General features: G+C 35.4%; 1 protein-coding gene across 4 annotated transcripts in view; it reads right to left on the bottom strand.

Annotated features, from left to right (window-relative positions):
* The window catches only part of LOC111514099 (cytochrome P450 9e2-like), a 46,157-nt gene extending 33,200 nt beyond the window's left edge, over positions 1-12,957 (bottom strand). For all 4 annotated transcript variants that reach the window (XM_074179368.1, XM_074179369.1, XM_074179367.1 and 1 more), the window contains exons 1-3: positions 12,831-12,957; positions 11,630-11,798; positions 9,871-10,087 (exon numbers count right to left, since the gene is read on the bottom strand). In XM_074179368.1, coding sequence (XP_074035469.1) covers positions 9,871-9,925 — 55 coding nt within the window. In that variant the 5' untranslated portion in view covers positions 9,926-10,087; positions 11,630-11,798; positions 12,831-12,957. The remainder of the gene's footprint in view (positions 1-9,870; positions 10,088-11,629; positions 11,799-12,830) is intronic.
* Positions 12,958-14,462: the final 1,505 nt, after the last annotated feature.

Below are 14,462 nucleotides of genomic sequence, written 5' to 3'. Positions count from 1 at the left end.
TGACAAAATCATCGGCATCATTGCTTGATCTATTCGCGAGCAGATGGCGCTATACGTAACCTATTTAGTATTTCTTGGTCCATTCGCGAACAGATGGCGTTGTACGTAACCTCCTTGATAGGTTGTTCAAAATAAAATCAAAATAATAAATATAGTTGAAGAAACTAAAAACCACGCTTTTATAGCATATGAAACTCAAAAGTAAAAATATAAATATAGTTTATAGATAATAAAAAACACGCTTTTAAAGAACACATCGAACTAGAAAGTTAAAAATACTTTTTTTTCAAGAACGATCGAAATTACTAGTCTTATTGTGACAAAAGAGTGGGCGCTTTGTGCCATATTTTTTCACAATAATACTAGTATTTTTTGATCGTTATTGTTTTAACCTTATTTGAAAAAAATATTTACTTATTTAATTTTCAAGTTTTCAGTTTCTCGATTCTTCCCATTCTGTTCAGTTCATTTATTGCCTCTGTATCACGAAGTAATATGTTATCTGGAATTTTGTTGAGGCTATCTTGAATTTACATCTTTTTCAAAGTGTAGGTACTACTATACTACTTGTCAAGCCCTGTCTTGTGATACCCATTTCGAGGTAGTTTTGAAAAAATATCTAATCTGCTATTTTGTGGCTACGGTTTGTTTTTTTTTCAAGGATAAAACACAAGCACTACAGAAAAATCCTTCAGACGCTCTTAGAGCAATTGAAAATTATATAAAAAAAATTATAAATGAAAGATTCTATGTAAGATACAATCCCTGATAAGGGTCAAAGAGTTTCCATTAATGTCACACATCTTACATACTAAATTAAAATTATAACACATTGAATTTACTGGTTCTCTGAGATTCACAATTGTTCTACTACTCTGACGATGAAATGTTTTCTTATATCTTGAGTTGAGGCGTAATACAAACAAATTTATTTTTTGTAGGAGCAGAGCACAGGAGATGTTATTATTAATTGAATTATATAAAAATGTGACCGTAGTGAAGAGTCTACGTGTATTCAGCGATATATTATTGAATTGGTTCAAAAGGATGGAATAGTCAATCCCCCTTTAGCGCCTGTAGTCCGAGAAGACAAGAATTTCAAGAACTTTCTTTGGACAGCTGCAATTTGCTGTATGTGGGAATTATAAATGGGATGCCAGATCATCGCTCCATATAATAGTTTGAAGCTCACATAAATATGGAATAGCGTGATTATCACCTTTATATCTCTAAATTTTCTGATGTTCCTCATTATGAAGCCCAACATTCGACTAGCGGACGAAACAGCTTGGTCTATATGTGAAAGTAAAGTGAATTTCTGGTCAAAATTATTGCCAAGGTATTTCATTTCATTAACTCGACTTATAGTATTGTTATCAATTTCATGAGTGAATGTATAAGACTTTCCTTTCTGAGAAAAGACAATACATGACATTTAGCAATGTTAGGATTCAAACTTTTATTGGAATACCAATCATATATCAGATCTAATTCTTACTGTAAATCTAAGCAGTTATCGTCGTAGAGCAGTTTTGAATTGTTTATTATTTTAGTTAAATCATTAATGGAAATCAAGAAGTCTTGGGGCACGGCCGAATTTTCTGAAAAATCAAATTCTGATAGATGCTTGAGAAGAATGAAGGAATCTATTTGATCAAAAGCTTTTTGCATGTCTGTATGAATAACGACAACCTGCAGTTTTCTATTGTTTTCTTAAAACCCATGCTGATAATTTCATATGATATTTCTTATTGGACTGTAAATATTGGAGTATAATATTATTTCAAATAATTGTAAAAATTTCTCAGTATTGAATTAATGCAGTTGTAAAACAATATGTAATCTGACGTTTTGTAGCTGCAGCCATCTTGTATTCACAATGATACAAAATTCGATAAATTGTATAGTCATCAAAAATTAATGTGTGTATATTACTGGAGTACCAATACCAAACCGTTATTTTCAACATCTCGATACATGTTTCAACCACCTAATGATCATCTTCAAGAGGAAGACTAAACTGTTCAATCTTTCTGGTCGGTCGGTTGGTAGCCAGGCGGTTCGACGTGGGTGCTCTGTTCACTCACTCGAATTGACTGCCGTGTTGGTCAGTGCTTCAAGCCCTAGTCTGAACGATCGATTTCCACTTGCTACCGTCCAACCCCTGTTAGAAATCACACGTTAAAAGGTGGGACCTCGTTAATCTTTAGCTCGCACAAGTTTCGACTTCTGAAGATTGCCGTTTGTAAGGGTGCAATAGGTGCTTAACGGAAAAAACAGATTTTTTTTCTTGGAGATTGAACTGTTCAATCTTCCTCTTGAAGATGATCACTTGGTGTCAAGGTGTTGAAAATAACGGTTTGATGTTGGAATAAAACTCCAGTAGTATTCATTACTACACTGAAGGTTCCAAACAGTGCACCAAGTACTGAATGTGTGTACCAAATATGAGCAAGCAATATGGGGGTTTACACCGAATACACAAAAGCAGGAATCTATTTTAGTATCCAACCTATGCTATGAAAAACAAAATTCAATTTCAAATATAATAATACTTTTTTGTGATAAATGAGAATTATACCACTTCATATCACTTGTATTCGTAACTAACGTTACTGCCGTTTCAAAGAAATACAATAAGCTTCAATACATTCTATACCTATACAACCACTGTCGGTAATAATAGACGGTCCTTGAAGACTTTATTTCCTGAACTTTGTTTACCTGTGACACTGTGTTTACGCTAATCTGAGAACCGGCGAGATAGCCAAGTGAATTCAGTCATGTAGTAGCTTACAACCCCAATGCTCATGTTCATGAATCTCCACGGATTCTAAATAATTGAATTTAAAATCCTTGCTAGCGTAGTGCAAAATTTTCGCATCGCTTAGATTCGTGAACTTGTGGTTGCATTCCAAGGAATGGTTCGGAAACGTTAAATAATTTTCACATTTTATGTTCAGCATATCGGTTTGAAAAATGTTGGCCACATTATCCCACATAAACACTATTACACCACGGACGCGAAAGCTTTATCTTTGGCAAAAATAGAGTAGACCAGATGGAGAAATCCGGAGTTTATAAGCTCCGTTTATAAGTATCCGAAGTGTAATGGCGTATAAGTGTATGTGTATAAGCTCAACTGTCCGGAGTGTAATAGTGTTTATGTTGGACAATGTGGCCAAAATTTCTCAAAAAAGTATACTGAACATGAAAGGTCCTTCACACTAGGTGAAAATGATTTTTCAAACCATTTCTGGGTATGTAACCACAATTTCTCGAACCTAAACTATACGGGCATTTTGCACTATGCAGACAAGAGTTGCAAACTCAGTTATTTGGAATCCTTGAAAATTCATAAGCATTGTGGATGTTAATGAATCCTGATATCAAAATCTTACCCATTTCGCTTCGTTTTCGCTTCGAAAATCATTTTTCCAAAATGAAAAAAAATGTGTGGAATTATTGTAGTATTTCAGAAAACCTAGAACACCACTGCATCGCATTTTCAGTTCGACGTTTCATGTTTTCATCTCCTCCAATGGAATCATTAATACAATCTGGATATGTATTCTATCATCCTGCATTACAAATTTTGATTTGAGAAGGTTTCGTTTGTTTCAAACATACTGTAGTGTTTGAATGCTTTCATCACATCAACTGAATGCAAATTCAATTCTAAATCATCATGTGGCTAAGAAGGTACTGAACTCATGAATGAACTTTGAGTGTCTGATATTATGATGAGCCCCTCATATGAACTTTTCAAGAAGGGACGGATAATGAAATACGAAATAAATTTTTTTCTTTCAAGTCTGTGCGTTCAAAAATCATTTCAAATATTGAGGTACGTGCCCGCTGACAAAATAATGACTTTGTAATACCACAAAATGTTTCTCCCAAATTGGATACTTGAATAGATTTTCTTGTTGATCATATCCATACATAAAATGTCTAACACATCAAAAGATAGAAAAAAGTGATTAGGTTGAAAATGAAGTGTTTACAAATATTTTCAGATCATAAAAATATTCCTCTTTCAATTTATATACCAATACATGATCTAACAGCAGCTGAATTCACCGAATGAATAAGTTCAACGTGAACATAATTTTTGTTAGATTCCTGAAATTACTACTTTCAAGCCATGATTGGAATTGTGACAGTGAGCTATTATCCAGGTTATTCAGTCCTATATAACACCTCAATGGCCCTGAACCAACGAAGGCATAATCAATACGGACTCCTCGTATCTCTAAACATGTAGAAACACGAAGCTAAACCATAAAAAGACTCAGAGTTTCAAGGAAACTTCATTCTAGCCTTTCACATTTTCTACGAATGCATAAATGACTATTTCTGCTTTCTAATTTCATTTGGGAACAACTCCAGCCTACTTTGGGAATTAATATACGACAATCATACTGTACTCATTTTTGCTGTCTGTATTAGTGAATGACCCTATTATGTCGACTGAAATAGTTCCCTCCGCAGGTATTCCACCATCTTCATCAAATCAGCCATGAACTTGCAATTCCCTCTGAACTTACTGAATTACCTTTCAGATGAAATATACACACATCGTAAAAGTTTAGGGATATTTTTATAACATACTAAATATCATAAAAATGAATGCATGAGGTCGTTTAATTTCGATTAAATTGTTACACTCGACCACCCTGTAGATTTCTATGGGTTAAACAAAGCCTGCAAAAAACGGTAACTAATCTTTTATCAAGTTTTTTTCAAACTATAGGTTTTCAGCTAAAATGAATAATCTGAAAGTGTCGAGTTTTTACATTCTATGCAGTTCTTGCTCAGCAATTAAACTGGAAATATTGTGCTTTAACATGGAACGCCATCACTTACCATTGGCTGAGATGAATAGAGCTGTACGGCTTCTTCAAGGTGGTATGCGACAAAATGATGTAGCTCTTCGTTTGGGGGTCTCCCAAAGTGTTATCAGTCGATTGTGGCGGCGTTTCCGTAAAACTGGCAGTCCAGCCGAACAACATCCAGGGCGATGACGCGCTACAACTGCAGTTCAAGACCGATTTTTGGTCTTAACCACAAGAAGACAACCGACAATCACAGCACCTGAGTTGGTTAACGTGTTGCAGCAGACGCACCAGGTAACCATTGGTCGTGATACTGTCAGAAATTGACTGCATGAAGCAGATCTCCACAACAGAAGGCCACTTAGATGGTTGACATTGGAAGTCACGGCATTCTGGAAATGACCTCTGACTTTATGTCACCAACTGTCAACTACGAACTGCCTTATAAAGTACTATTCCCAAGTGAAGAGGACTGGATCCTCCGGGAGAAAGAAATATTAAGAGTAGATAGTTGTTGATTCTCAGATGGATCGAAAACATCTTCCGGTACTGGTGCAGGTGTTTCAGTCGCAGACCTAGGACAGAGTTATTTACCTGCCTTGGAACTCATGCGACTGTATTTCACGGGAAATTTGGGCTACTGAATTGTGTTCGGAGAGATTGGATGAATCTAATCTCACTCACCTTGATAGGCTCTCCTTGATAGGAAGACTTAACAGATTGTCTCTGGTCTGGATTCCTGATCATACTGGCCTGGAAGGCAATGAAGCTGCTGACTCTCTTGCGAAGGAGGGTGCTGCAACGGCTTCATTGGACCAGAACCTGTCATTGGCATCGCTTTGGGCTTTGCCAAACAAACACTGAACACCTGGATGGCAAAAAGATTTATGGACTCAGAATTTTCCAGGATTGGCTCACTCCAAGGCGTTTATTCACTCTTTGAAGTTTGGTACCAAACAGTTGTAGGGATGAACTAAGGCCTATCTAACAGGCCTTCTTACAGGTCACTATCATTTGAATCATTAGATGCAGAGACTTGTACAGTCGGAAGACAGTGTGTGTTGCCTCTGACTGGAAAATGATGAAACAGCAGAGCATATACTTTGTGTCTGCCCCGCTGGGGACCGAATCAGGTTCTTTGAGTTCAGATCCGTACTTTCACCATCTGACCTGAAAGACCACTCACCATACAAACTAATCGGCTTCGTTAAGAAGCTGGGTTTATTTGGCCGAGTGTGAATAGGTGTAAGTCACAATGAACACTTGTGGGTTGCCGTGGAGGGTTGAATAGACCCAATCACTTTAGACCTACGTACCTACCTTCCATCTATCTTTATCTCATGTGGAAACCACTATATGCAAAATACTGAGCCATAAATGAAACTGAATTAGATATTTTTTACAATGCACATTTTAGAATATCTGTCAAATTCTTATGAAAATTGATACAATTTTCGTTTTGAGTATTTGATATAGATTAACTTTGACGTAACGCATCGCGTTTACGGGGTTCGATTCTTGGGAGTAGAGGGGCGGTCTGAGCAATGAAGCGCCATCACTGAGAACGCGACCTGAATGCGGGCAGACGCGTGGGGGTAGAAGTCGTTGATGGTTGTGTTGGTTTTACGAATTTTCTTGCAGGTAACATAATTCGATTCTCGAAGTTATTTATTACTCAGTGCAACTGGCATATTTTTTCAGGGACTGTATTTTTGAAGTAAAAATATAAACTACTAGCTCTTGCTCACTCTTATATTAACGTACAACCGAAGCTACTCAACCTAGAATCCTAAAATATGCAGGTAGGTTCTTTGTATAGTATAAATGAGCATCAAAGATTATATTGTATTTCGTCGGTTTTGAAGTTGGAAAACTGAAGTTTTGGGTTAATAAAAACATATTGTAACTATTGGTTCAAAATGGTCTGTCACAAAAGTTAATGTAACAAACTAAATTCTAAGCGGGCGAAGCCACGGGCAACAACTAATAAATAATATCTGAACCAATTGAATATTGTCAAAGTGGATAACATTATCATTTCAATTAAATTTATCCCTCGAAGGATGTATGAAACCATAAAAAGATTAGATTCATGTTTGGCAATCTTTGCTGATAATATCTTGATGTTATGCGTGTTCGCGAACAATTCTCTCTACCGTTTCTTTTTATTCAATCAAAACGTCATAACTTATTTGACAAAAGTTTTTTCGTACCCTTTTTTAATTTCGAATTCGCATTTCTGTAACGTTTGAAAAAGTCAATTGAAAATCAATTCGTTTCATTATTGTCATAAAGTGGTCCGATTGTAGTTCTCAAGTACACTCATTTTGACAGCGTCAAGCAGGCTCTATTTGACGTGATACTATCACATTTAGGACGATGATCTATTTTCTCAGTATGAAACAGAAAATAATTTTCTTTGGGTCAGTGGAGCAATAAGAAAGGTTGGGATGTGAAACGGTTCATATTTTTGTATACTTTAGTCACTTGATTACCGATCATATAATCAATATTCTGGATTCTGTCCTAGGTAACACACACACCAATCGGCAACTAAATCAACGGCTGCGACTACTTTATCAGTAATATAGGTTTTCTGTTGAACTTTTGTGAATATATACAGAATAATTGAAATGTTTCTAATGATTCGTAAAGATCAATGAACGAATAAGAAATACTGTCTGCAAGACAATCAAAACACTCGAAATGCATATTTATCTTCAGTTCCATTCGTAATATCTCCATTTATGTAAATTATAGTTTCAAAGTGCACAATGCAAATATGTGATACGAGGAAGAGGAATAAGAAATCGGTGATGAGTCAATATATAAAGTATATAAATCATATTCTATTTGTTTTCCTACTGATTTGTTTGCTAGTGCTTCATTGTAAATGATCAGGAGATTGGGATGACTTGGTTGGGACCATAGTTTAACAACATAATTCAATGAAACTTCTTTCATTATTATTATTTGTTTATTGATAAATCATCAAATTTCCCGATGAAGACAAAATACAAAAATCATCAAAATTGGTCCAGCCGTTCTTGAGTTCCTTTATTATAATTATTTTTATTTTTCAACTTTTTTTTTTCATATTTACTCATCTTTCAAACTTTTCCTGGACTTCCACAAATAAATCTAAACCAAAATTAACCAAATCGGTCCAGCCGTTCTCGAATTTCAGCGGGACTAACGAACAGCAATTCATTTTTATATATTAGAAGATAACTCACAGAGATTGGTCTTGCAGATTTTTCTTGTTCATTCAACAGCAGGATCACGCTGAACTCAGTCAAGTATATTACATACAGATGGTTCCGTGGTATGACTTCTGACCATTGTAGGCAAGAACCAATCTTTGTATGCCTTTGACTCGATTAACTTTAACGCGGCTTGACTGCATGTATGAAATTTCTCTCCAAGAGAAATATAGTTAGCTAGTAACAGCTTCATCTCGTGAATAAAGGACCAAGCGGTCCTTTATTCGTGGTTCATTAGAAAATGAATATTTCGAAATGGAAACATTCATCCTCAGATGGAGCTTCATGATGTTCATATCAGACTTTCTTTGTAATATTGCTCACATATATGAAGTTTTGCTTCTGAGCATAACTTGAGGTTGTTGGATTCTGTTCAGAGAAGAAATGATTTCCAGACTTTAGATGCAAACATCACAAGCAATCTTGAATGACAGGAATATTGAAGGAGCGTGGATGAAGCTTTAGTTATTGATCGATGAATACATTTTCTGAATCTGCTTGACCAACATAACATACCTAATCTTCTCCAGAGAAATATATGTTAGAAATACACGGTTCGAAATGATACAATTGAAACTAATCCTGAAGATTGCATTCATATGGAAAAAGATGTACTTGTGTCGTTCAACGTTTTGTATTTTTAAAGGGTTTTTTAAAGGGTTTTAAAGGGTTTTAAAGGGTTAAAAATACACCCTAACGGGTGTATTTTTAACTTTCTGAATATTAATTAATGAAGTCATTCATTCCATGCCCGTTCAGGCATTCTAGTGATTCAAACTGCCACTACAAATTGAAATCAACTTTTCATTTCACTCATGCTTTGGTAGTTTTGACACAAGATTTTGAAATTTTCTATATGTATAAATGAAATCTTCTGAAATGACTATCCACATCAGCATATTGCACCTTCTATAATCAAAACAAGTACTGTTGATATTTTTGTAATCCACTTGTACTCGTATATATGAAATCGTTATGGGGGTTAACACATCTGGCTATTGCACTCTATTCAACAATTTTTAACATCAAACATCAAGATATGTTGAACGTTGAAAATCGAATTTTCTCCTGTTTTTCCTTGTTTTCAATTATTTTGCAGTTGGCACTGACTGATTTGATGACTGATAAGTGGAATCTGTCACTCACACAACAAGCATTAACACCGAAAACAACCTTCCCTTAAGCAGGTTAACAAACGATCATTCTCATAGGATTATTCACCTGAAACCGAGGCGACAAAACGCAAATGACTGTATATCTAATATATCGTAAGGTACAGCTGACGTACACATGCCTTTATCGGTGACTGGTTTTTATATGTTTTTTCAAAATCACGTATTGTTTCTGAGTTAGATATCAGATCTGCACATTTAGACCTGGATGGCTGCAATTCGCCCAAAAGGATCAGAAGAGCATCTCCTGTCTGGTACTCTGCAAGCCACATATTTGTTTCTCATCTACTAAACGGATGATGTCGCATACTGACACACATACTGGCCGCCGATCAGGTCCTCAACAGTTTGAGGAAAATTTACTATGGTTTGTCAAGGAACTTCAAGCCATGATAAATAACAAATACTCTCTGTCTGCTCCACCCCAGAGTGGATCGGGTTTTCAGCGTTTGGCAGCCTCCCACTCTCAACAAAATGAAATCACTGATTTCATGAGAAGCTGGATTCATCTGGTTCAATTTGACTCGGTGCGTGTGAAAAACAAGAAACCATCAGGGGTTCACCTGCCTACCTAATGATTTGAATTCTTCAACTCACCTGGTGCCTGTAAATTGATCGTAACATCTCCTAACCAAACTTGACGTGCTTTCATTTCCAAGCAATATGCCCCAATTATCTCCAAAAAGCCATCGTGGATTTGTTTGCTGCACACCACGATTATGCCAATACCTATAAGGTCTGACACAAAGAAAGTAGTACAGAGCAGCTAATAAACTAGCCCCCAAAATCAGTGGAAGCATCGGTGGATTGGTATCTGTAAAAAAGTTATGATCAGCTCAGTAATGGGTTTAGAATACGAGAATTGAAGCAACTTGCTCGAGAACTATTTTTTCAATACGCTTTTATCAGCGTCATCTGTATGTATGTTTGTGTGCATGTTTGTTTGTTTGTTTGCTTGTAACTCTCAAGCTCGGGATCTGTATTTGACAGAATTATCGGCAGTATTACTTGATCTATTCGCAGGCAGATGGTGCTGTAAGAAATCTCCTTGATATATCGATATTATTGCTTGATCTATTCGCGAGCAGATGGCGCTGTACTTAACCTACTTGATATAATTCGAACTCACTTCACATGTATTTCTTCACCTGAAAAAAGTATTTTTTTCATCAACACGCACGCCTGCTGCCTTATTCGTAACCCTCCTTTGCGCGCCTGCTGCCTTGAGCTTGGTAGCTGATTTTCAGGATGCCTCTCCGGAATCGGAAAATATCAATGGTCATTTTTCTAAACAATATACGGCTGATTGATCCCAAAGTTCAGATAAAATGAATATAGTTCAAAAAGACTAAAAAACACGATTTTGTAGCAAATGTAACTGAAAAATGAAAAATAAATATAGTTTGAAAAACTAAAAAACTTGCTTTTAAAGAACATCGAACTGAAAAGTGTAAAAGAACTAAAAACGTGTTTTTTAGTTTTTCAAACTATATTTATCCTAATGAATAATTCATTTTCAAAATACGTTTCTCAGTCTATTCAACTAACAGAGTGGTGTATCAAACACTTTGATATATGTGTAAGAGAGGAAAATATTGCTGGTCACTCTACATTCAGTCTTACTTCTTTTTTTTATATTTAGTCATCAACACTGGCGGCAAAAATATCTTAAATTCATATACATTCATCATTTCCTTACTCTTTTCGGACATTGTACTTTCTGCCCAGTCGCAAAAGCCAGTCAATTTGTCACCGAGAAGTCTGGAACACTCGTTATCTTGGCCGACTACCCGATACCTTTTCGAACCTCAAAAAGTTTTTTTTCTCTCTGAAACTCATACATCTAACGAATAAATGCGAAAGTCACTCACTTAACACACATTCATCTGTTTCTCTGTACTGGTAAGTCCTAGGAAGCTAAAATTTGGTATATCGGTGCTTCTTAAGTCTTAAATGAGCACTAAGAAATGATTTTCAAATATTTCTATTGGACTACCCCGTGGGGATGAAAGGGGCGCGTGTACATATGAAAATTACCTTTCATCACTGTTTCTCCGTACCGCTATATCATTGAAGGCTGAAAGTTTGTATATGAATTCCTTTTATTTGTAGATGTGTAAATAAGAGAGGATTTTCGAATTTTGCAACTGGGGCACCAGCCGCGTGGGGAAAACGCGTTGATAAAATAAACTTTCTTTTTCATTACTGTTTCTTCGTACCGCTATATTTTCGGAGGCTGAAATTTTGTATATAGGTTAGTTTTATGTTGTAGATGTGCAATGGGAAAGGATTTTTTAATATTCCAATTAGGGCGCCAGCCGCAGGAGAAAAAGGAGCGTTCATAAAATAAGGTTACCTATTCATCACTGTTTCTTCATGCCATTGAATTTTCAGTGGGAGGTTTATATTTGGTATCAGCATTGCACCCGTGTGGAGTCGGGGCGGGTCACTGGTCTGTCATATAAAAAATGTCTACCGCTATTTCCTTACGTTACAAAACGATTCAGCATACGGTCCACTTGCTCCTAGAAAATGAGAGAGCGACTGAAACTACCGAAGCCGGGAAAATTTGAAAACCAGAGTTGATTTTTTCAGCTGGCAAAACCCTAACTCTGTCAAACATTGACAATTGCATTTTCAGGATATCTTTCATATCATAGGTTTCAAAATGTAAGATGCCTACAGATGATCAAATTAGTTTTTGAAAATCATTTTTTTCGTGAGATGATCACAAAAAAAGCATGAAACATTGAATATATGTATTGTTTTCATGACGGAAATATGTGGTAAATATTTAACATCAAAAATATATCTAATATCAGATGAAAACACGTTAAAAAAACAATTGAAATATCTATTTCGGCTGATGAATTGAGAATGTTATAAAGACTTAGATTTTACGAATTATCACTAATGAAACATTAACAAATATTTGAAGGTTAACGTTACTACTAATACTACAGAATGAAAATATGTTACGTACATATCAGAGAAATATTTTCAAGAAAGCAAAGGTGACCAATTATTTTGATTCTTCATGAAACGACGGATGAATAGTTATTATGAATTACTTCGCAAAATTGCATGCGGCAATTACATTCAAAATAAAGTTCAATAACTCTAAACCTTTTTGTTACTGAGTACTTTTTAATTGCTTGATTTGGGAGGTTATGTAGTAATTTTCCAAAAACTTCATCAATATTCATAAAACAGAAAATACTCAAAACATTTAGATTGAATATCGTTCAAAATCAATGAAACTTCAATGCATTTCAGAGTTCAATGAATAAAAAACAGAAAACTCTTTTCGAGATCATTTCACTCTTTCAGAGGTTTCAAGGTTCAGCAACAATTTTAAGGTAAAATAAACTTGATGTTATCATGTGTTATTGATGGATGTTCTTTTCCTGCTAGCTTATGAAGATTTTCCGATGACACACTCTGTATCGGGTAAGTCACATTATTCATTAAACCAGCTTTATATTGTTCTTATTTATTACTAGAACTAATTTGATGGGGCGTATGAATTTAACATGTTATTGACAAATTGAAGTTACCTGTAGTCACTCACTATAATGTTTATATGTTGTGATGCTTGTTTCATTTATTTATATATCAAATCAACTGAGCGTGAAGTACCGCAGTGTGATATGGACCCAGTCAGATAACGGAGTCTCAGTATGGCGCAGATAACATATTAAACGCAATCTCACAATGACCTTCATCATCATCGTGTCGATAAATAGATACTTTTAACGCTTGAGGACCACACAGAATCAGATCTTCATACCTGGAATATTAACGAAAAAGCAAAACAATTCTGCTGTATTACTAGCAGCACAAATTCTAATTGAACTATTAGTGAAGCAATTAGTAGGTATGTAATTCGAAGGTTATCAAATACCAATATTGAACTAGTTTCTTACAATCGTTGGTTGCGGTCTCATGGTCGTTATTATACAGTGTGTATCATCCAAAAACAATTAATTCAAAAATACATAATTGGGGGGCATATTCAAACAAAAGCTTGGATAGGGTTGGTATTTTCAGTTGCACATTTTTCGAACAAATTTAACTTTTTTACAGTTTGACAGTGGCTAATACCAACTTTCATATTCTGAATGCAACACCTTTTATTTCAATATTCAGATTCTTCAGAAGATTCTAGACAATGACACGGGTATATTTCTAGGAGTGATTAATTTTTAGGATGGAAAAGTTTTAGCAATTCTCCATCTTTAAACAAAAAAAGTGGGAATCTTGCAATAAAAGAAAGAAAGCAATCAATTTCAAAATACTGGAAGTGAAAGACCACTCGAAACGAAACAGAATTACAAGAAAGAAATATTACTTTCGAAACAACTACTTGTATATTGAATTGACATCGACAAGAACATCTTTTCTATTCAATTTGTATTACAAACATTTATTATGGAACTAGATAATCAGATATCCTTCACACAAAACGCCAATACTTCACTTCAAGTAACTTGACAGTTAGATGTATTGAAATGATGGTCCAACTCTGCTGTACTTTAAACAACAAACAATACCAATTCATTTTGTACTTCTCCCAAAATCGGTCATACTGCTTCACATTAGGCCATACTGCTTCACATTAGGCCATACTGCTCCTTACCTCAACAGTAGGTGAGTCATTTATCATCATTATCTGATCACTACACAGGCCTAGGTCACACACATAAGATGGCCTCACAGGCCTAGGTTACACGGACCATACAGACCATGTTTGATATCCCAAAATATGGTTTACAAATATTAAAAAACAAAGCATTCTCAAGATTGAGAAGATCTGATAACGATGAAATGAAATCACTTCATCTCTTGGTCGAGTACCTAACATATGTGTTTTTCAAGGACACAACACAAGCTCTACAAAAAAAGTAGTGATCCGCATTGGATTTTAATCGTTGAAGACTGAATACATTTGGAAAATCGTTCTCAGGAAGTTTATTTCACATAAACTCAAATCTCCAATTGAAAAAGTTCTTGAACAATTTTGAGGTGTACTAAGTTGAACTTCAAAACGATGAGCAGCCATGAGGGAAAATCGAAGTAACTGATCAGTTTCGACGTGGAAATCCTCTACACCAGCATTCCTGTCGGAGAAGCACTTCAAATCATACAGAAGAAGCTTCCGAAGATGGGGACCTGAAAGATAGAACAAA

Source organism: Leptinotarsa decemlineata, unplaced genomic scaffold (genome assembly GCF_025532065.1).
Source record: "Leptinotarsa decemlineata unplaced genomic scaffold, Ldec_3_MD MMD2_tig00005462_RagTag_RagTag, whole genome shotgun sequence".
Classification (NCBI taxonomy): domain Eukaryota; kingdom Metazoa; phylum Arthropoda; class Insecta; order Coleoptera; family Chrysomelidae; genus Leptinotarsa; species Leptinotarsa decemlineata.
Note: the sequence above shows the minus strand (reverse complement) of the source record. Positions and strands in the feature narration are given on the sequence as shown.